Source organism: Copadichromis virginalis, linkage group LG7, assembly GCF_057382275.1.
Source record: "Copadichromis virginalis isolate Kocher_CV1m ecotype Utaka linkage group LG7, C_Virginalis_male_GT1.1, whole genome shotgun sequence".
In the NCBI taxonomy this organism is placed as follows: Eukaryota; Metazoa; Chordata; class Actinopteri; order Cichliformes; family Cichlidae; genus Copadichromis; species Copadichromis virginalis.
In genome coordinates, this window is record NC_140624.1 from 70255288 (window position 1) to 70276377 (window position 21090).

General features: G+C 42.1%; 2 protein-coding genes across 2 annotated transcripts in view; one reads left to right on the top strand and one right to left on the bottom strand.

Annotated features, from left to right (window-relative positions):
- The window catches only part of LOC146706796 (uncharacterized), a 378960-nt gene that overhangs the window by 175405 nt on the left and 182465 nt on the right, over positions 1 to 21090 (bottom strand). The window lies entirely within an intron of this gene.
- Positions 9176 to 12791, top strand: LOC146706801 (uncharacterized). The gene is made up of 4 exons (XM_085465290.1): positions 9176 to 9366; positions 9465 to 9520; positions 11794 to 12646; positions 12731 to 12791. The coding sequence occupies exons 1-3, from the start codon at positions 9341 to 9343 to the stop codon at positions 12606 to 12608; spliced, it is 897 nt and encodes a 298-aa protein (XP_085321416.1). The 5' UTR covers positions 9176 to 9340; the 3' UTR covers positions 12609 to 12646; positions 12731 to 12791.

Here is a 21090-nt window from a genome sequence, read left to right on the forward strand (position 1 = left end):
ATTGTGATCATATCCATCCTGGGTATCAAACTGCACACATTAAGATGAATAATCTTCAGCCGAGGTGAGGATTTAAATTCAGATGGTGTTTGACTGCATTGCAGCTCAGGGCCTGGTCTAGGTTGAACATCACCAGATAAGAGCAGTATTAAGACAATCAGAAGTCTCTGCTTTGAGACTTTGAGTTTGACTTGTGAAATGTTGAAACTAAGCAGAATTTTTCTTAACTTTGTAATCATACAAAACAAGAAGGTTTTGAAGATGAGGTAAATCTTTGTGTAGATCAAATGAAAAATCCGTGTCCTATTCCAAATACATTGGAGATCGTACAGGATGTACAGCAGCAGTGATGATATAGATCTGGGATCATGTTAAATGTGCTTGACTTAGAAAAATTCAGTGTCCCAAAGTCCCCCACAGCCAATAAGCAAAGTTATTTTAAAAAGTAATTATCCAAAACACACGACTATTGTTGATACTGAATTAAATGTATCATCAGGCTGCAAAGACCTAGGATGGCAAGTAAGGCTCCAGCCAGAAGCTCATGTCCTGGTGGCTTGCTAGCAGATGGCTTCTGGCATCTGCTTGGCTTCTGCTTGCTAGCAGATGGCTTAGTGTGCTGTCAATAGGTCCAGCCAGCAGCACAGGCCCCGGTGTGGTGCAGACGGTTTCTGGTAGTAGCAGAGGCTCCCAAAATGGGCCACTTTCCAAGAACTAACAGAATAGTTTAAAATACCCTTAAAATACCTTGTTGGAAAAACACTAGAATCCATTTAAAATAGTAAAAACAGAAAAATACCCAACAAATTCAAAGCAGACATTCAACAAGGAGACATGCTGCTGCCATCTTGGTCAGCCATCTTGGTCAGTGGTCTTGCCATGTAATCTTGCAGAAATTACAAATTACAATGTAATATTTACATTAACCTTCACCTGTTTTCTTTCATAGCCAGACGTTTTGTGCAACCGGGAGTGTGGCAAAGTGAAGGAGAGGAAGAAGCCTACAACTATGAGAACTGTCATCCTTTCTACTACATCAGTGCCCAGGACAAAACATTGGAAAAGCAGGGACGTTTAATGATGGCCCCTTTCCATATCTGTAAACAAAACCATCCCATAGTGTACCAAAAAGCCTCAAACCTCAAGCCTGCAAACCCCTTGCAGCCACGATCTAATGTTGCCACCAAATGGCCAAAAGAGACTGTTCTACTCCAGCCTCCACCACAGAAGAAACATCTGTCACCCAAACCCAAAAGCTACGAATTTAGTCTGAGCATTCCATATTTTGATCTTTCGGTCAGACATGAAGGGGGAGATTTGGCCAGTGAAGGACATGATGGTGGAAATGATACCGCTCCTGTCTCTAAACCAGGCTTTCAAATCGACTTATCTGTTCCCTCTTCATCTGTCTCTCAATATCCCAATATCCCAATGACCAGCTATGTTGACAGTTCAGTAAATCAAGAAAATCCAGAGAACACAGAGTTTGTCAATTACGGTAACATAAAGCAGGAAATGCCACAATCAAGGCAACCTTTCTTAAACTCTGCTGGTAGTAGTTACTCAGAAACACAGGAACCGGCTTATAAACCATATTCCATCGAAACACAATCAAGTTCAACTCTTACTGGATCAGAAAGACCTTTTCTACATTTTCAAACACAGGAGCAGACTTATGAGCCAGTTCATGTTAAACCACAAAGTTCCACTCTGCATGAAACAGAAAGGCCTTTCTTCAACTTTGAAACAACACCACAACAGACTTTTGAGCCAAGTCGTGTTAAACCCCAGTCAAGTTCACCAATAACTGGATCAGAATGGCCTTTCTTTAACTCTGCAGCAACACAGCAACAGACACATGAACCAGGTTATCTTAGACCTCAATCAATTTCAACCCTTGGTGGATCAGAATGGCCTACCTTAAACTTGGCACCTCCCTGGCAACAATCCTTTGAGGCAGGTCATCTTAAGCCTCAAGCAAGTTCAGCAATAGCTGGATCAGAATGGCCTGTCTTCAATTCGGCACCACCCCGGCAACAATCCTTTGAGGCAGATGGTCTTGAGCCTCAATCAAGTTCAAACCTTGGTGGATCAGAATCGCCTGCCTTAAACTTGGCACCACCCCGGCAACAATCCTTTGAGGCAGATGGTCTTAAGCCTCAATCAAGCTCAACCCTTGGTGGATCAGAATCGCCTGCCTTAAACTTGGCACCACCCCGGCAACAATCCTTTGAGGCAGGTCATCTTAAGCCTCAAGCAAGTTCAGCAATAGCTGGATCAGAATGGCCTGCCTTCAATTCGGCACCACCCCGGCAACGAACCTTTGAGCCAGGTCGTGTTAAGCCTCAATCACGTTCAACCCTTGGTGGATCAGAATGGCCTGCTTTAAACTTAGCACCAATTCAGCAACAGACTCATGAATCAGGTTATCTTAAGCAACAATCAATTCCAGCCCTTGGTGGATCAGACTGGCCTGTCTTCAATTTGGCACCGACTCGGCAACAAACCTTTGAGGCAGATGGTCTTAAGCCTCAATCACGTTCAACCCTGGATGGATCAGAATGGCCTACCTTAAATATGGCACCAACTCTGCAACAGGCTTCTTTACACAGGAACTAACTCAGTGTCAACTCTGTTCAATCTGTGCACAAAGGTTATTTTACTTTTGGAGCGCATTTCTGCCAAGACTAACTCACCATGCAAATAAATACACAATTTCCTTCTTGCATCTGATGTCATTTATATTTTTATACGTTTACTCATACATCTCTAGTCCCTTTAGGGCAAAAATAACTTGGTATTCACTTATATTTTCTAAAATGTCCAATAATAGTTTTAGAAATCTTTAACATTTGATAGGACTTCTGTAGTTGCCTTCTACAAAGATATTTGACCACCAGCAGGTTGCTTTGCCAGAAATGTTGTTACCTGTGTAGTAAGAAATGCTGTGTTTGATCTTACATCAGGGCCTGCTGTTTCTGTGTTTAAATAGTGATTCTATATTGGTGTTGGGTGTGGATGCCAGAGTGAGTAGTCTTGCCTTATTACAGCTAGAATGGGTCCAACTCCCTCACTTACTTTTATAACTGGTAAGATAAGAATAAAAGGATGACAGGATAAAGACATGCTGTGGAAGAGAGACAGAGATTAATGACAAGTATGATTCAAGGAGGTGTATTAACACATAGTGAGTGAAGAACTATCAACCAATGCATCATGGGAATCCCCCAGCAGTCTACATCTATTGCAGCATAACTGAGGATTCAGGGTCACCTGGTCCAGCCCTAACTATATGCTTTAGCAAAAGAAAGTTTGAAGCCTAATCTTGAAAGTAGAGATGGTGTCGGTCTCCTGAATCCAAACTGGAAGCTGGTTCCATAGAAGAGGGGCCTGAAAACTGAAGGCTCTCCCTCCCATTCTACTTTTAAATACTCTAGGAACAACAAGTAGGCCTGCAGTGTGAGAGCAAAGTGCTCTAGTAGGGTGATATGGTACTACAAGGTCATTAAGATAAGATGGGGCCTGATTATTTAAGCCAATGAAGGGAAGCCAAAACAGGAGAAATCTGCTCTCTCTTTCTAGTCCCTGTCAGGACTCTTGCTGCAGCATTTTGGATCAGCTGAAGGCTTTTCAGGGAGTTTTTTGTACATTCTGATAATAATGAATTACAGTAGTCCAGCCTGGAAGTAATAAATGCATGAACTAGTTTTTCAGCGTCACTCTGAGACAGGATATTTCTAACTTTAGAGATGTTGCACAAATGAATGAAGGCAGTCCTACATATTTGTTTAATATGTGCATTGAAGGACATGTCCTGGTCAAAAATGACTCCAAGGTTACTCAGTGTTACTGGAGGCCAAGGTAATGCCATCCAGAGTAGGAATCTGGTTAGATGCCATATTTCTAAGCTTTTCAGGGCCAAGTACAATAACCTCAGTTTGATCTGAATTAAGAAGCAGAAAGTTAGCAGCCATCCAGGTCTTTATGTCTTTAACACATTCCTGCAGTTTAACTCATTGGTGTGTGTTATCTGGCTTCATGGACAGATAGAGCTGGGTGTCATCTGCATAGCAGTGTAAATGTATGCTATGTCTTCTAATGATACTGCCTAAGGGAAGCATGTATAGTGTAAACAGAATTGGTCCTAGCACTGAACCCTGTGGAACTCCATAATTGACCTCAGTGTGTGAAGAGGACTCTCCATTTACATGAACAAACTGGAGTCTATTAGATATGATACAAACCACTGCAGTGCAGTACCTGTAATACCTACAGCATGTTCTAATCGCTCTAATAGGATATTATGGTCGACAGTATCGAATGCTGCACTGAGGTCTAGCAGGACAAGATGAGTCCACTGTCAGAGGCCATAAGAAGATAATTTGTAACCTTCACTAAAGCTGTTTCTGTGCTGTGATGGGCTCTGAAACCTGACTGAAACTCTTCAAATAAACCATTCCTCTGCAGATGATCTGTTAGCTGTTTGACAACTACTCTTTCAAGGATGTTTGATATGAAAGGAAGGTTGGAGATTGGCCTATAATTAGCTAACTCAGAAATATCAATTGGAGAAAAAGACTCTAAATGTTGCATCTGTGAGATGATTATGGGTAATTTTTTCTCTAATTCTTAAAATTTTATTTGTGAAGATGTTAATGAAGTCATTACTTGTTAACGTTAAAGGGATAGTTGGCTCAACAAACGCGTTACTGTAATCCGATTACTTTTTTCAAGTAACGAGTAAAGTAAGGGATTACTATTGCAAAAACGGTAATTAGATTACAGTTACTTTCCCGTAGGAATGCTGCATTACTAAAACCGTGAGTTTTTTGCGAGAATGTCTCATGACAGTGACGTAAGCAGGTGTGATGTTCGTGACAACAGCTGTGTGCATTTAAAGCGTGGAAGTACTGACCTTATTTTGAGTTTGATTCCATAAAAACTGACAAAAACATTAGCGTTCGTCCGGCGTGGGAAGAAAACTTCTTTCTACAGCGAAAAAAACCCTAAACTTACGAGCAAGCACCAAGTGCGCAACGACGTATTGGGAAATTCACAGAGAAACTCGCGGATTCTTCAACTGACCGCTGCGGCACACCTGCACCAGGGCAAACCTCTGCCTGCCCCACTCCTAGAGCAACAGGACCGCTAGTCTTTGATTTTATATATTTTCTGCTGTGTTTCACTTGCATCTATTTGTGTGTAAACACAAAAAAATATTTTATTTTATAGTAGTATTTATTTATTGTCATTGTCAAGAACAATGAAATTGATTGTTCTTGACAATGACAATAAATAAATACTGGAATGTGCAGAAAATAGGTTTAAATGTTAAACAAATTTCTTCCAGTCAGAGAATGTTGCATTTAATTACATTACATGTGTGAAAAAGTAGAATTGGGCTGAAAATTCTCTCGCTTTATCACCTATTCAGGTTGTAATTCGTGTTTTTAAAAAGTAACTAAGTAACTAAGTAATTAATTACTTTTGAAAATAAGTAATCCGTAAAGTAACGGGATTACTTTTGGGGGGAAGTAATCAGTAATTAGTTACTGATTACTTTTTCAAGAAACTTGACCAACACTGCTCAAAAGAGCTCTGACTTTTTGTCAGCCTGGCTACAGTGCTGAAGAGAAACCTGGGGTTGTTCTTATTTTCTTCAATCAGTGATGAATAGTAAGATGTTCTGGCTTTACAGAGGGCTTTCTCATAAAGCAACAAACAGTTTCTCCAGGCTAAATGATGATCTTCTAAATTTGTGCTGCGCCATTTCCTCTCCAACTTACAAGTTATCTGCTTTAGGCTACACAGAAACTACACAGAAAACTCTGTGTAAGGCCCAGGTGGACGATAGATGATAACAAGTAAGATTGGTTTCTGAGTTTTACAGCTGGGGTGGACGAGGCTAAGCATCAGGCTTTCAAATGAATTAAAAGTCTGTCTGGGTCTTTGGTTGATTAATAAGCTGGTGTGGAAATTTGCTGCCACACCTCCCCCTCGGCCTGTGCTTCGAGGTTTCTGGTAGTTAGAATGACTCGGGGGTGTTGATTCATTTAAACTAACATAATCATCCTGCTGCAACCAGGTTTCTGTCAGGCAGAGTAAATCGATTTGTTGATCAATTATTAACTCATGTACTAACAGGGACTTGGAAGAGAGAGACCTAATGTTTAATAATCCACATTTCACTGTTTTACTCTTTGGTGCAGTTGAGGATACTGTATTGTTCTTTCTTTGTGATTTTTTTATGTTTATGTCACAACATCAAGCAGCACTGAGTGGACGAGAGCATCAGGAGGTCGACCCTGTGACCCGGTGCAGAGGGAACGCTCGGCGTTTGTAATGCTGACCAAACAAAACCATGTGGGAGATTCAGTGTCAATGATTCGTACCATCTGAACTCGTGGGGTAACATTTTTGAAAATGCTATAAATACAAAGAAATATAATATAAATACTCTTTCAGCCACGATTCCACGTCACTGTTTGAAATTGGATTTTTAATCTTAATTAGATGTTTTTACCTGGATAAATAAAGGTACTGTACTGGGATAAGAAATAATAAAGTCAAAGAGTTATCCATGTTTTGGTCAGTGCAGACCAGACAGGATTTATCCGAGGGCGGCTTGCATCTGATAACATAAGACGGCTGTTGCACATCATAGATGCCGCTAACAGCTATCAAAATCCATGTGCAGTATTTTCACTTGATGCAGAAAAAGCCTTTGATAGGCTAGAGTGGGACTATATGTGGATGGTATTAAAACACTTTGGGTTTAAGCAGAAATTTGTTGCTATGATTCAAACACTATATCACTCACCTCTTGCTAGTGTCTTAACAGGGGACCTGGTCTCTCCCCCTTTCACGCTGCAGCGTGGAACGAGGCAGGGTTGCCCTCTCTCTCCTCTCCTGTTCTGCCTCTCTCTAGAGCCCTTAGCACAAGCCATTAGACAGTCCACGATTTCTCCCATAAGAATTGGTGGTCATAATCATATCATATCTCTATATGCGGATGATATTATTCTGTTTTTGGACAACTATGAGACGTCCATCCATCCATTGATTAAAAACTTTGACCATTTCAGCTCTCTATCTGGCTACAAAATAAACTGGTCGAAATCTGCTTTGATGCCTTTGAACGATAAAGCTACGAAAGTTTCCTTACCCGGTTGTGTTCAGATCATAAGCACTTTTACTTATCTGGGCATTTCAATTCATAATAGTATTCCAAAGATAATCAAGGAGAATTTTACTACTATGCTAAATAAGATCAAATCCGACTTTCAAAGATGGGACAATTTAAAAACTTCGCTTCAGGGTAGAATCAACACAGTAAAGATGAACATACTGCCACGGCTTAATTTCCTTTTTTTTATGTTGCCACTCTCTCCTCCTCTAACTTATTTTAAAGACATACACTCTGCGGTGTCTAAATTTATTTGGAATGGCAAAAGGCCTAGGATACGTTTGTCAACATTGCAGCGGCCCAAATTGTTTGGTGGCCTGGCAGTACCAAACTTTGAGTTTTATTACTGGTCATTCCAAATCAGGGCGCTTAGTACGTGGGTCAACCCAGAGACTACTACTGCGTGGAAAATGATCGAATCCGCCAAGGCAGCACTGCATAGACTACAAGATCTTCTGTTTGCTAATGTTCCCGCCAATACGCTCTACAACAACAACGAATTTGGACCTATTATTGCCAACTCTATACAGGTATGGAGGAAGATAGAACGGCGGCTGGGTGCTCCAGTTAAATTTTGTAAAAGCTCACCACTCTGGCATAATTTAAAATTACTATGTGGCAGCCGACCATTTGTTCAACCCTCTTGGTTCTCACTCGGGATAAACCTTTTTGATGATCTATTCAACGCCCAAGGCCTTTGCTCATTTCAGGACTTAAGGACACGTTTTTCTCTTCCTGCATCTTCTTACTTTGTATATCTGCAGCTCAGATCAGCTTTAAAAGCATACGGTGCCCCCTGGGACTCTCCTCTTCCCTCTCATCCCATGTTGGACTGGATCCTGCCTAAATCTGGCAGACCCTCTGTTTCCAAAATCTACAACAAATTAGCTGAACATGGTATGAAGTCCCTGCCCATTGAATCTATTTGGGTCAGGGAACTGGGAGAACTACAGGTTAATATAGACTGGGATACAGTGTGGTCTAATCTGAGTTTGACTTCTAAGAACCTGGCGCATCAATTAATTCATTTCAAAACCATACACAGAACATACATTACGCCCTATAGGAGGTTCCAGATGAAACTACAGGCTACGTATTACTGTCACATCTGCAATGATTCATCACCTGGCACGTTTTTGCACATGTTTTGGGACTGTCCTGTGGTATCCGATTTTTGGGTCTTTGTGAACTCTGTGTTATCTGAGGTACTGGAAGTTTTTTATGTTCCCAATCCTGGTCTTTGTCTCCTTAATGATACCTCTGAAATCTCCTTAAAACAAATGCAATGCAAAATGTTGTTCGCTGGATTTACATCCGCAAAGAAGACTATTACAAAGCAATGGTTCTGTCCTGACATTTATATGGACTCATTCTGGAGACGATGTCTTATCCGTGTTATTGGTTTTGAACATACCACAGCAAAATTAAATAAAGCTCGACCCACGACTGTTGACGCTTGGAAAATCTTCTCATCCAGAGTTATCTCCTGGAAGAGGCAATAATTGGTTTTAACTTTGTGTTTTTGTGTCTTTTCTTTGCTGTCCCTATGCCTTGTTTGCTAATGTTTGCTTTGCTACTGCAGTTTACAGTTGTGCTGTATATGTCTGTACCCCCCCCCCCCCCCCCAACCCCGTTTTAAATCAATAAAATGTTGATCACAAAAAAAGAAATAATAAAGTCCATAGCGTGAAGGCTCTTCTTCTTTAAAGCCTAATGGCAGCTGGTAAACCAACTTAAAGCCACATTACTGCCACCTACTGGAGCGTGGATGGGAAAATAGCAGGAAAAAATAACTATGTTGTCTCCTTCAATCCTGTAACGGGAAGATATTCAAATGAAAGATTTTGTAATTCTGTGTTGCTGTCCTAAACAAATTCCTCAGGTTGCTAAATATAGCCACTAATTTCTTCTCTCTCCCTCACACGTTTATGGGGGAGGGAAGTTGACCTGTTGGGTACCTCAGTTCAACTTCTCATTAAAACAGGCTAATTGGAAACACCTGCAGTAGGAAGGACCTATAAAGACAGCAGCATGTCCTGAACACTTGACTCAGAAGCACACTGGTGTTTGGCTGGAGTAGCTGACAGGGCACGACTGCATGCACAGTCTGGTTGGAGGGTTTGTGAGGACACAGCGAGTGCAGCTGCAGCAGTCATGGCTGCTCGGTTCCTCATTGCAAGGTACCACGTTTAAATGTGCTTTCAAGATCTACACTTCCTGTACTCAAATGTGGACCTTTGTCTGGTTTTATCTTTACTGTATTTGTGCTGTTTGACAGGTTTTTACTGCTTTATGTTTTGAGTGATGTGGACTACTCCTCAGCTTTTCCAGGAGGTGAGCCTTACTTGCATCTTGTTGTTATGAATTTTTTCCAAAGCCTGTAGCAAATAACATTTTCAGCCTGTGCTGAAACAACCTGCTCCACAGTTAAAAAACTATAACAACTTACTGCCTTACCTGAAGAGTCCAGCAAAGTCATGCCTGCACGCAGAACCTGGAGCATCTCTTTAGAAAACACTTAATCATTCTTTAGATTCAAGATTATTGGGGAAAGTATGAAGGCCTTCAGTGGGTACTAAACAGGAGACAAAACAACCTTGGAAACAGCTAATATTCTAGAGCACATAATTAATACATTACAAGTCTTTGAAAGCTGACTGTTAATGCCACTGTGTGCCACTAAATGGGTTTGCAGTCTACCTTTGTAAGGACAACGCAGCCAATGGGCTAAAGTTCTGTCATGTCCAAATCAGCAGGTTAAATTTGGTTTGCTTTGGAAGCAGAGAATTGAAGTGGATAAAATGTATCAGACACTGAGAAATGTCACCAGAAGACTCTAAAGAATTGAATGTTTCTGATGCTAGAGCAACGTTAAACTGGAAATGCTGATTAGATCCAGTGGTGGGACAAAGTATTCCAGACCAAACCAAAAAGCCAGGTTTTCTTCATCTAAACTGGCTTGACAACATCTAAAACGCCAGTTGAAGGTGACTCGTGTTAAGGTTCTTGGTGTTTTGTATGCAGCACATTTCCAACAAAGTGCTTTACAGACTAAAGTGTAAAATGCACAACAATAATAAAATAATTTTTTTAGAATAATAAAATAAATACAAAAATGCAATAACACAAACATCTGCAGCAACAGTGACCAAAGCTGTAAAAATTGTTTGGGTCAACATGTGCTGGAAGTGAGGCCATTAAAGCTGTGTCTTTTAGAAACGTAAGATGTTCCACTCTTTGTGCAGATCCAGTATTTGGAGGCAGGGGTGTCCAACTCCAGGCCTCGGGGGGGGGGGGCAGTGTCCTGCAGGTTTTAGATTTCACCCTGGGTCAACACATCTGAATCAAGTGATTAGTTCATTACCAGGCCTCTGGAGAACTTCAAGGCATGCTGAGGAGGTAATTTAACCGTTTGAATCAGCTGTGTTGGATCAAGGACACATCTAGAACCTGCAGGACACCAGCCCTCAAGGCCTGGAGTTCCCCACGCCTGATTTAGAGGGAGGGGGGCCTGCCACAGAAGGCTCTGTCACAACAAAATTTAAGTTAGACCATGGAATAATTAACACTGGTTTTTAACTTAACCTCATACTTTCAGGAGCCTGAATAGAAGCTCATATGGGTAAGGAGGGGTTTGGTTGTTTTCATGATGTAAAAACACAACTTGGATCCTGTAAGGAAGCCAGTGTAGGGAGGCTAGCACTGGGGTTATGCTCCATCAGTTTCATACCTGTCAGCAGACAAACGGCTGCATGTTGGCCCACCTGAAAATGGTAAATTGAGGACTGGTCCAAACCAAAAAGTGGAGAGCCTCGCACTAGTCCAAACTGCAACTGAATGAAAAGATGGTAACAAACGGCTAAATGCTCTTCATGGCACTGAAAACTAACCCTTTGTAAAGTTTTAAACACAGGGAAATATCTGTTTATGTAAATACTTTCGGGAAGAAACTGAAATGACTGATCCTAGAATAAAATTTCACTTGCTGGGCCCACGTCGTCATTTTAGGGTTGACAGTGTTTTAGTAGGTAAAGGTGAATGGCTTGGCCAGTTGAGCTGCGGTTTGGGGAAGGCCTCAAAGGGTACTGGCAGCGGCTCCCAGGCCTGGCAGATCCCCTGTGTACTAAATAGATGTGAAGAAGATAAAGAATTTAAAAAGGGGGAGGCAGGGTGGGGCATGTGTAAGGGAATGAACAGCTTGTAACTGGCAGAACATGTGGATAAGGACCAGAAAGCGTGTGTTAGGAGGCTTGGGCTCGCTCTTCGAATTCTGATACTTTGTCCAATTAAAGTGACGTTAAAAGCAGACTGTAGTTAAACGTGTAAAAGAAGTTTCTGAACCCCAACATTCCCCAGAGAGGCTCCTAAAAGAGTAATTGTAGGTCTGTGCAAAAGTTTCTTTAGCTGCAATCATCTGCGTTTCTTGCCGCCTTACAGATTAGGAAACAAAAATTTTGGTCCACTCAGAGAAGACCTCTCAAATTTAAGTTACTTTCCTCCTGTTAAGATGAATCTGCATCAGTATACTGAAAAACTGTAGTTGTTTTTTTTTTTTTTTGTTTTTTTAGCTTGGTATAATCTGTATTCTTACCCATGTTCTCTCTCAGCCACAAGTCCTGTGCAGCCTAGAGCGTGGCAGGGTGGAAGAGGGGAACACGATGTGTATGGAAGTCCTCGTCCTTTCCAGTACATGAGGGCTCTGCGGCCGACAGATCCAAAGATCAACCCTAATGTGCGCGATCAGGTCCAAGTCCAATCCCCGAGCTCGTATCAGCCACGCTCCAATATTCCCGCCCACAGACCCATGGAAACGTATCCGCTCCAGCCTCAAGCACACAGAAACCACCTTGTGGCCAAGCCCAGGAGCTTTGACTTGAGCCTGAGGATTCCTTTTGCTCAGTCTCGTGATGGTGCTAATCCTCCTCGGTACAGACCAAGCGGCTTTATTATTGACAACAGTTTTAATAATCCCGGCAGACGCCATGGCCATGACGCTTCCAAGCTGGGCTACCAGTTCAGCTTATCTGTTCCCTTTTCACGAGGTTCTCCACGCCGCCAGGAACATCACAGCGGACATCGACACAGGCCTGAGGAAGCTGATTTGGGTCACCAAAGACCGCAGGTTTATGTGCCGCCTCATACAAGGCCGCACCCCAACAAGCATCATCATCGTGAGTATCATCATCGTGACGAAGGCCGCCCTGGTCAGGTCTCTGCATTTCCGGCGCCAGATGGACTGGAACGCCCATCAAGGCCGCGCCATCCTCAGAGATATGTCGACCCTTACAGTGGCTACTACAACTCCCACATGAATCCTACGTGGAACGACTACTGGTGGTATTACCATGGACCTCACTGGGGTCATGTAAAGCATCCATCTTCTGACCCTTGGCCAAATTTCCATCGGTCAGCTTCAGACTGACATGGATGGAAGAGACGAGCCAAACTCGCAGGGCTCAGGTGGGTCACTGGTTTTTGGCTATTACAACATGGCATTTCTTGATGGTTAAAACCTGTTCCTCATAATTTCTTCCTCCTTCACAGCTCTACAGTGCAACAAGGATCTCCTGTATTTATCTAAAATAAAGTGTGAAAGCTCTCCTGCAGTTTCTCTCGTCTTCTGTCAGGTTGAAAGAATAGCTGAACACTTGGGTTGAGGTTGCTCTTTAGAGCTAATGACATTCATGTGTTTGCAAGCAACAAGTCTATGCCCGAATGTTAAAAGCCACTGACTCTGCAGCTCATTAAATATTTGGGTGATGTACATTTTGAACTGCATCTAGAGATGTAACTGAGCCCAGTATTTCACAATTATCGCAGGCACTCCAATTTATGTAGAAACTCCATTCGGCCATCGAATGACACTTCAGTCGAATTCCTGCTCTGAGGAGTCTCAAGCTGGGATCGCTGCCTGCCAAGACACGAGATTAGCCACCCAAACTGTCAGTTTTGGCAGACTATTGAATAGTTTCTCACATCTTAAACTTGTTCTCCAGGACAGTTCTTGGCTGCAGAGGATGACTTGAATGTTTAACGTTTTCTCCCTGGTGAATAATGACAAAGATTTAGGTAAGATTCTTCTAAGGGTTAAATGAGACCTGTCCCCTCCTGAGCCTTTATCAAATGCAGTGGAGCACTGAGGTTTGGCAGTTGCTGAAAGAAGACGTTCTGCTGCACCCAGTCCAGATTGGCTGGCCTTGGTTAAATCCCTTTAAGCAAAATATGTAATTCTCAGATTATAGTATTCACCAACATGTTGCCTCTAGACGAGCCCCTAAAATTGAGGCTGATAAGTTTGAGTGTGCCTGATCTAAAATGGCCTGTATTTATATAGCGCTTTACTAGTCCTTAAGGACCCCAAAGCGCTTTACATATCCAGTCATCCACCCATTCATACAAACACACATCCACATACTGGTAATGGCAGCTACATTGTAGCCACAGCTGACAGAGGCGAGGCTGCCGGACACTGGCGCCACCGGGCCCTCTGACCACCACCAGTAGGCAACGGGTGAAGTGTCTTGCCCAAGGACACAACGACCGAGACTGTCCAAGCCGGGGCTCGAACCGGCAACCTTCCGATTACAAGGCGAACTCCCAACTCTTGAGCCACGATCGCCCTAATGATCTAAAACTTAATTCTGCAGGCTCTCAAGCTTTTAATGCCTGCCACACCACTACTAGCATATCATTCAAGAACCTTGTGTTTTCCTCCAAATCAGATTTGAAAATTAAAGTGACTGGATGTAGCGCAAAACTGTAAGTGGTAGTCTGCTCAGGTACCAGTTTCAGCCCTGTTAGAGGCAATGGACAAAATGCTGATTGGCCTAGAACTGGCAAGAGCTTGAGCAGCCCCACACTTGTGTACGGGTAAAAATGGAGGTTTTCGTTTTTAAAAAAAAAAAAAAACTTGTCCACATGTAAACGCTAAAAATGAAATGTTGGCAAATCAGAAGCCTGGGACGGAAAGACTAAAGTACTTCCAAAAAGTTTTGTTTTCTTGGAAAGGCAGACAAATTTGTTACTTTTCAAATGCCTTCAGCATTTCAAATGTTAAAAGTATTTTGGTTGGTGTAGACTTGCAACTAGGAATGAACAATATAAAGTAAATTTATTCAAAACCACGTTAGGATTGTGGAAGCAGCTGTGTTGACTGTAGAGGCCACGTCCGAAGTTCCCTCTGATGTCTCTGTCTTTCTAAACGGACGGACAGTAACTGTGTAAGAACTGCAGATAGTCAGATTAACAGCAACAGTATTTTGTCTCTATCCGCCATTGTAGAAATTCATCTCATGTAAACAATAACATGGCGCACAGCGTCGCGTCGAACAAAGCGCACACCTGTGACGTTCCGTGGCTAAATATCAGTTTTCCTCATCCACACGTAAACGCAAAAACTGAGTATTTGAGATTCTCCACCCTGGCAGGAGTTTTTAAAAATCTGTTTTCAGTTTTACGTGTGGACGAAAGGTGCAAATGCACAGAAAAATCTGCGTTTTCAAAAATACCTGTGTACATGTGGCCCTAGCCTTACTTCAAGTCATCCCTTGGATATGGACAAATATGATTTTTTTTCATAGCTAGATGTACCGCCACTAGATGCCATGAGAGATGCCACATTTTCAGCAAACAGCTCTTTGGGAGTTCCATTATTGGTGAAAAATAAAGTTTTATGGCTGTCGTTGGAGTTTCTTTTATTTTTAAAGTTGTCTGTTGTGTAGATAAACACTGGCTCATGTGTTAGATGCCTGTTTTATGCTTGACTGATTTGTAGGTCAGTTTTACATTCCTGCAGCTGTGTCCATGGTGGGGGTTTGTTTGTTTTTCACACCAACCACACAAAGAAAATCATCAGATCGGGTGAAGTTGCTTTTTTTTTTAAATAAATAAAACATTTTCTGTTATCACATTTTGGTGAGTCTGTGTGAACTTGAGCTCACTGGGTTAAATCCCAGTGCATCTTATTCTTTAGCCAGAGTGGATCGTCTGCCTCCTTCTCCTATCCCAGCATCCTTCTCTTTCACTCCACCCTCTGCTTGTCCTCCTTCATTACATCCATGAATCGTCTTTGAGGTCTTCCTCTTTATTGCCTGGCAGCTCTATTTTTGACATCCTTTGTCAGTGTATCCACTCTCCCTCCTCTGTACAAAAAAGAGGAAAAACAGTCTACTCTAGAGTTTGAATCGGATATTAAAATTTTATTCATCTTTCATCAACCTTTTGAACATAGCTTGAAAGCTTTTAGAGCTGTATTCAAACATGTCAAGCTGATTAACGCACACTGTAAATGTGTTCTGTCCCTTTACCATTTTCTGTTCAGTGTTCATTTATTGCTCTCATGATTTTCTCAGTAACGTCAAAATAAAAGCACCCAAGTTCACTGTGTGTATGTTGGAGCGTTTACATGTTTATTTCCTGGCTTGGCCACAGATGACAGACCGACTCATCCTCCTTCAGCTGTTCATGAATTTCCACAGCCAAATCTGGTTGTGGTGATACTTTCAGGTTCTTGTAGTGTGTCGTTGACCAGGCAGGTAAATTAGCTTCAGTTTGTGGTTGAAGGCTAAACAGCACATTCAGTCATGTAGTGTTGCCTCACCCCAAGAACAATTCAGCTATTTAATCTTAAAGTATCTCAAGTCTTTTTTTGTTTGCTTTCTTAACATAAAAAACATATATTTCATACCTCTGATAAATTTGCCTTTAATGTCGCAAATTTATTTTATGTTGGTGCTTGAGCTCAATGCAAGACTTTTATTATTAGTCTTTTATTTCATGTCAAAATGTGTATAAGCGCATAAAACTGTAAAAGGAAAACAATACAGCGCTGTACTGTAGAAGTTAAAATCAAATGTGTTCTTGTTGTCCACATCCCCTCTGGGGCATAGATTCAATCATTCTAACGTCTCAGCCAGGCCAATCACATCAAGTGTTTGCACCTGTGTGAGGCAGAGTTTGCTTCAGCCCAACTTTTCATTAGGAAGATAGAAAAGACACACACAGACAGCCGCGTGGCTTGGATGCTCGACTTTGAGTCTCGTGGGTGTTTGGTTGGAGGAGCTGGAAGTTGGGCTTTCTGGATCCACGGCTGACAGGGCAGCTGTGCTGCACAGTCCAGCTCAGCGCTCGCAGCTGTGAGGACACAGCGACTGCAGCAGTCATGGCTGCTGGCTTCCTAATTGCAAGGTAACACATTAAATATGAAACCAAATGGGTTTTATTAGGTCCATTTTATTTACTTGAGTCTACCTTGACTGTGTATTTGTAACTGTTTAACAGATTATTGCTGGTCTGTTTGTTGAGTGAGGTGAACTACTCCTCAGCTTTTCCAAGAGGTAAGCCTGACTCACCTCCTGCTGAGGGAACTAATACAAAAATCCACATGTAACTGTTTTACTCTTTCCTTTATTGCAATATTGTTTTGCTATACAGCAAATGGAGTATCTATAAAGGGGACTCGAGGTGGCACTCTTCTTCAGTCCTGAAATGTAATTTTTACAATCTGAATCTAATAAATGATTAAATATTGTCAGTTAAATACCAGTGTAAGTAAAAAAAAAAAAAAAATTTAATTAAAAGTAAGCTTTATTCACAGTCCTGTTTCAAGACCATGTACATTGAAACAGGACTGTGTAGAGTATATCTGCAGTATTTTAATGTTATGGAGTTACAGGGTCTAAATGCTCCACACTATTAAATATGAGTTGTCCTGTGCTTCATGTTACGCTGCTTAAAATGTCGCACAGGGAACTAAACAAGAACCTTGTTTAAGCCAACTGTCAGGCCGGTTTATTCTTTATGGCACATCTCTGCTTTGTTCTTGTTCCTCCCAGAGAAACCTCATTTGAAAAAACGGTAATGTAGCTCTGTGCATTAGCAAACTGTTTCTGTGCTGCTAATCACCAATTATGAAGCTAAATAGATCAAATGAATTATGCTCTCATGATAGATTCCTGCAGAAATATGCTGTTGAGGTTCTAGAGGTGTTGGTTTGGAAAATATAGTCTAAATGTCCAAATTTTACAATGTAATTTGTAACTTAACCTTCACCTGTTTTCTTTCATAGCCAGACGTTTTGTGCAACCGGGAGTGTGGCAAAGTGAAGGAGAGGAAGAAGCCTACAACTATGAGAACTGTCATCCTTTCTACTACATCAGTGCCCAGGACAAAACATTGGAAAAGCAGGGACGTTTAATGATGGCCCCTTTCCATATCTGTAAACAAAACCATCCCATAGTGTACCAAAAAGCCTCAAACCTCAAGCCTGCAAACCCCTTGCAGCCACGATCTAATGTTGCCACCAAATGGCCAAAGGAGACTGTTCTACCCCAGCCTCCACCACAGAAGAAACATCTGTCACCCAAACCCAAAAGCTACGAATTTAGTCTGAGCATTCCATATTTTGATCTTTCGGTCAGACATGAAGGGGGAGATTTGGCCAGTGAAGGACATGATGGTGGAAATGATACCGCTCCTGTCTCTAAACCAGGCTTTCAAATCGACTTATCTGTTCCCTCTTCATCTGTCTCTCAATATCCCAATATCCCAATGACCAGCTATGTTGACAGTTCAGTAAATCAAGAAAATCCAGAGAACACAGAGTTTGTCAATTACGGTAACATAAAGCAGGAAATGCCACAATCAAGGCAACCTTTCTTAAACTCTGCTGGTAGTAGTTACTCAGAAACACAGGAACAGGCTTATAAACCATATTCCATCGAAACACAATCAAGTTCAACTCTTACTGGATCAGAAAGACCTTTTCTACATTTTCAAACACAGGAGCAGACTTATGAGCCAGTTCATGTTAAACCACAAAGCTCCACTCTGCATGAAACAGAAAGGCCTTTCTTCAACTTTGAAACAACACCACAACAGACTTTTGAGCCAAGTCGTGTTAAGCCCCAGTCAAGTTCACCAATAACTGGATCAGAATGGCCTTTCTTTAACTCTGCAGCAACACAGCAACAGACACATGAACCAGGTTATCTTAGACCTCAATCAATTTCAACCCTTGGTGGATCAGAATGGCCTGCCTTGAACTTGGCACCACCCCGGCAACAATCCTTTGAGGCAGGTCATCTTAAGCCTCAAGCAAGTTCAGCAATAGCTGGATCAGAATGGCCTGTCTTCAATTCGGCACCACCCCGGCAACAATCCTTTGAGGCAGATGGTCTTAAGCCTCAATCAAGCTCAACCCTTGGTGGATCGGAATGGCCTGCCTTAAACTTGGCACCACCCCGGCAACAATCCTTTGAGGCAGGTCATCTTAAGCCTCAAGCAAGTTCAGCAATAGCTGGATCAGAATGGCCTGTCTTCGATTCAGCACCACCCCGGCAACAATCCTTCGAGGCAGATGGTCTAAAGCCTCAATCAAGCTCAACCCTTCGTGGATCGGAATGGCCTGCCTTAAACTTGGCACCACCCCGGCAACAATCCTTTGAGGCAGGTCATCTTAAGCCTCAAGCAAGTTCAGCAATAGCTGGATCAGAATGGCCTGCCTTAAACTCAGCAACACAGCAACAGACTCATGAGTCGGGTTATCTTAAACCACAATCAATTCCAGCCTTTGGTGGATCAGAATGGCCTGTCTTCAATTTGGCACAGACTCGGCAACAAACCTTTGAGGCAGCTGGTCTTAAGCCTCAATCACGTTCAACACTTGGTGGATCAGAATGGCCTGCTTTAAACTTAGCACCAATTCAGCAACAGACTCATGAATCAGGTTATCTTAAGCAACAATCAAGCTCAACCCTTGCTGGATCAGAATGGCCTGCCTTAAACTTGGCACCACCTCGGCAACGAACCTTTGAGCCAGGTCGTGTTAAGCCACAGTCCAGTTCAGCAATAGCTGGATCAGAATGGCCTGCCTTAAACTCAGCAACACAGCAACAGACTCATGAGTCGGGTTATCTTAAACCACAATCAATTCCAGCCTTTGGTGGATCAGAATGGCCTGTCTTCAATTTGGCACAGACTCGGCAACAAACCTTTGAGGCAGCTGGTCTTAAGCCTCAATCACGTTCAACACTTGGTGGATCAGAATGGCCTGCTTTAAACTTAGCACCAATTCAGCAACAGACTCATGAATCAGGTTATCTTAAGCAACAATCAATTCCAGCCCTTGGTGGATCAGACTGGCCTGTCTTCAATTTGGCACCGACTCGGCAACAAACCTTTGAGGTAGATGGTCTTAAGCCTCAATCACGTTCAACACTTGGTGGATCAGAATGGCCTGCTTTAAACTTAGCACCAATTCAGCAACAGACTCATGAATCAGGTTATCTTAAGCAACAATCAATTCCAGCCCTTGGTGGATCAGAATGGCCTACCTTAAATATGGCACCAACTCTGCAACAGGCTTTACACAGGAACTAACTCAGTGTCAACTCTGTTCAATCTGTGCACAAAGGTTATTTTACTTTTGGAGCGCATTTCTGCCAAGACTGTAACTCACCATGCAAATAAATACACAATTTCCTTCTTGCATCTGATGTCATTTATATTTTTATACTTTTACTCATACATCTCGAGTCCCTTTAGGGCAAAAATAACTTGGTATTCACTTATATTTTCTAAAATGTCCAATAATAGTTTTAGAAATCTTTAACATTTTATCGTACTTCTGTATATTGCCTTCTACAAAGATATTTGACCACAAGCAGGCTGCTTTGCCGGGAATGTTGTCACCTCTGTAGTAAGAAATGCAGTGTTTGATCTTACATCAGGGCCTGCTGTTTCTGTGTTTAAATAGTGATTCTATATTGGTGTTGGGTGTGGATGCCAGAGTGCCTTATTACAGCTGGAATGGGTCCTCATTTCCAACTCCCTCACTTACTTTTATAACTGGTAAGATAAGAATAGAAGGATGACAGGATAAAGACATGCTGTGGAAGAGAGACAGAGATTAATGACAAGTATGATTCAAGGAGGTGTATTAACACATAGTGAGTGAAGAACTATCAACCAATGCATCATGGGAATCCCCCAGCAGTCTACATCTATTGCAGCATAACTGAGGATTCAGGGTCACCTGGTCCAGCCCTAACTATATGCTTTAGCAAAAAGGAAAGTTTGAAGCCTAATCTTGAAAGTAGAGATGGTGTCTGTCTCCTGAATCCAAACTGGAAGCTGGTTCCACAGAAGAGGGGCCTGAAAACTGAAGGCTCTGCCTCCCATTCTACTTTTAAATACTCTAGGAACAACAAGTAGGCCTGCAGAGCGAGAGCGAAGCGCTCTAATAGGGTGATATGGTATTACAAGGTCATTAAGATAAGATGGGGCCTGATTATTTAAGCCAATGAAGGGAAGCCAACAAAAGAGAAATCTGCTCTCTTTCTAGTCCCTGTCAGGACTCTTGCTGCAGCATTTTGGATCAGCTGAAGGCTTTTCAGGGAGTTTTTAGGACTTCATAATAATAATGAATTACAGTCGTCCAGTGTAGAAATAATAAATGCATGAACTAGTTTTTCAGCGTCACTCTGAGACAGGATATTTCTAAAATGACACCAAGGTTCCTCAGTGTTACTGGAGGCCAAGGTAATGCCATCCAGAGTAAGAATCTGGTTAGATACCATATTTCTAAGATTTTCAGGGCAGAGTACAATAACCTCAGTTTGATCTGAATTAAGAAGCAAAAAATTAGCAGCCATCCAGGTCTTTGTCTTTAAGACATTCCTGCAGTTTAACTCATTGGTGTGTGTTATCTGGCTTCATGGACAGATAGAGCTGGGTGTCATCTGCATAGCAGTGTAAATGTATGCTATGTCTTCTAATGATGCTGCCTAAGGGAAGCATGTATAGTGTAAACAGAATTGGTCCTAGCACTGAACCCTGTGGAACTCCATAATTAACCTCAGTGTGTGAAGAGGACTCTCCATTTACATGCACAAACTGGAGTCTAT

Bases quoted from the DNA above. Each gene is read 5' to 3' on its own strand.
- LOC146706801 (XM_085465290.1), top strand. From the start codon at position 9,341: ATGGCTGCTCGGTTCCTCATTGCAAG. The intron at 9,367-9,464 runs GTACCACGTTTA...GCTGTTTGACAG, and splicing joins GCTCGGTTCCTCATTGCAAG to GTTTTTACTGCTTTATGTTT. The intron at 9,521-11,793 runs GTGAGCCTTACT...GTTCTCTCTCAG, and splicing joins CTCCTCAGCTTTTCCAGGAG to CCACAAGTCCTGTGCAGCCT.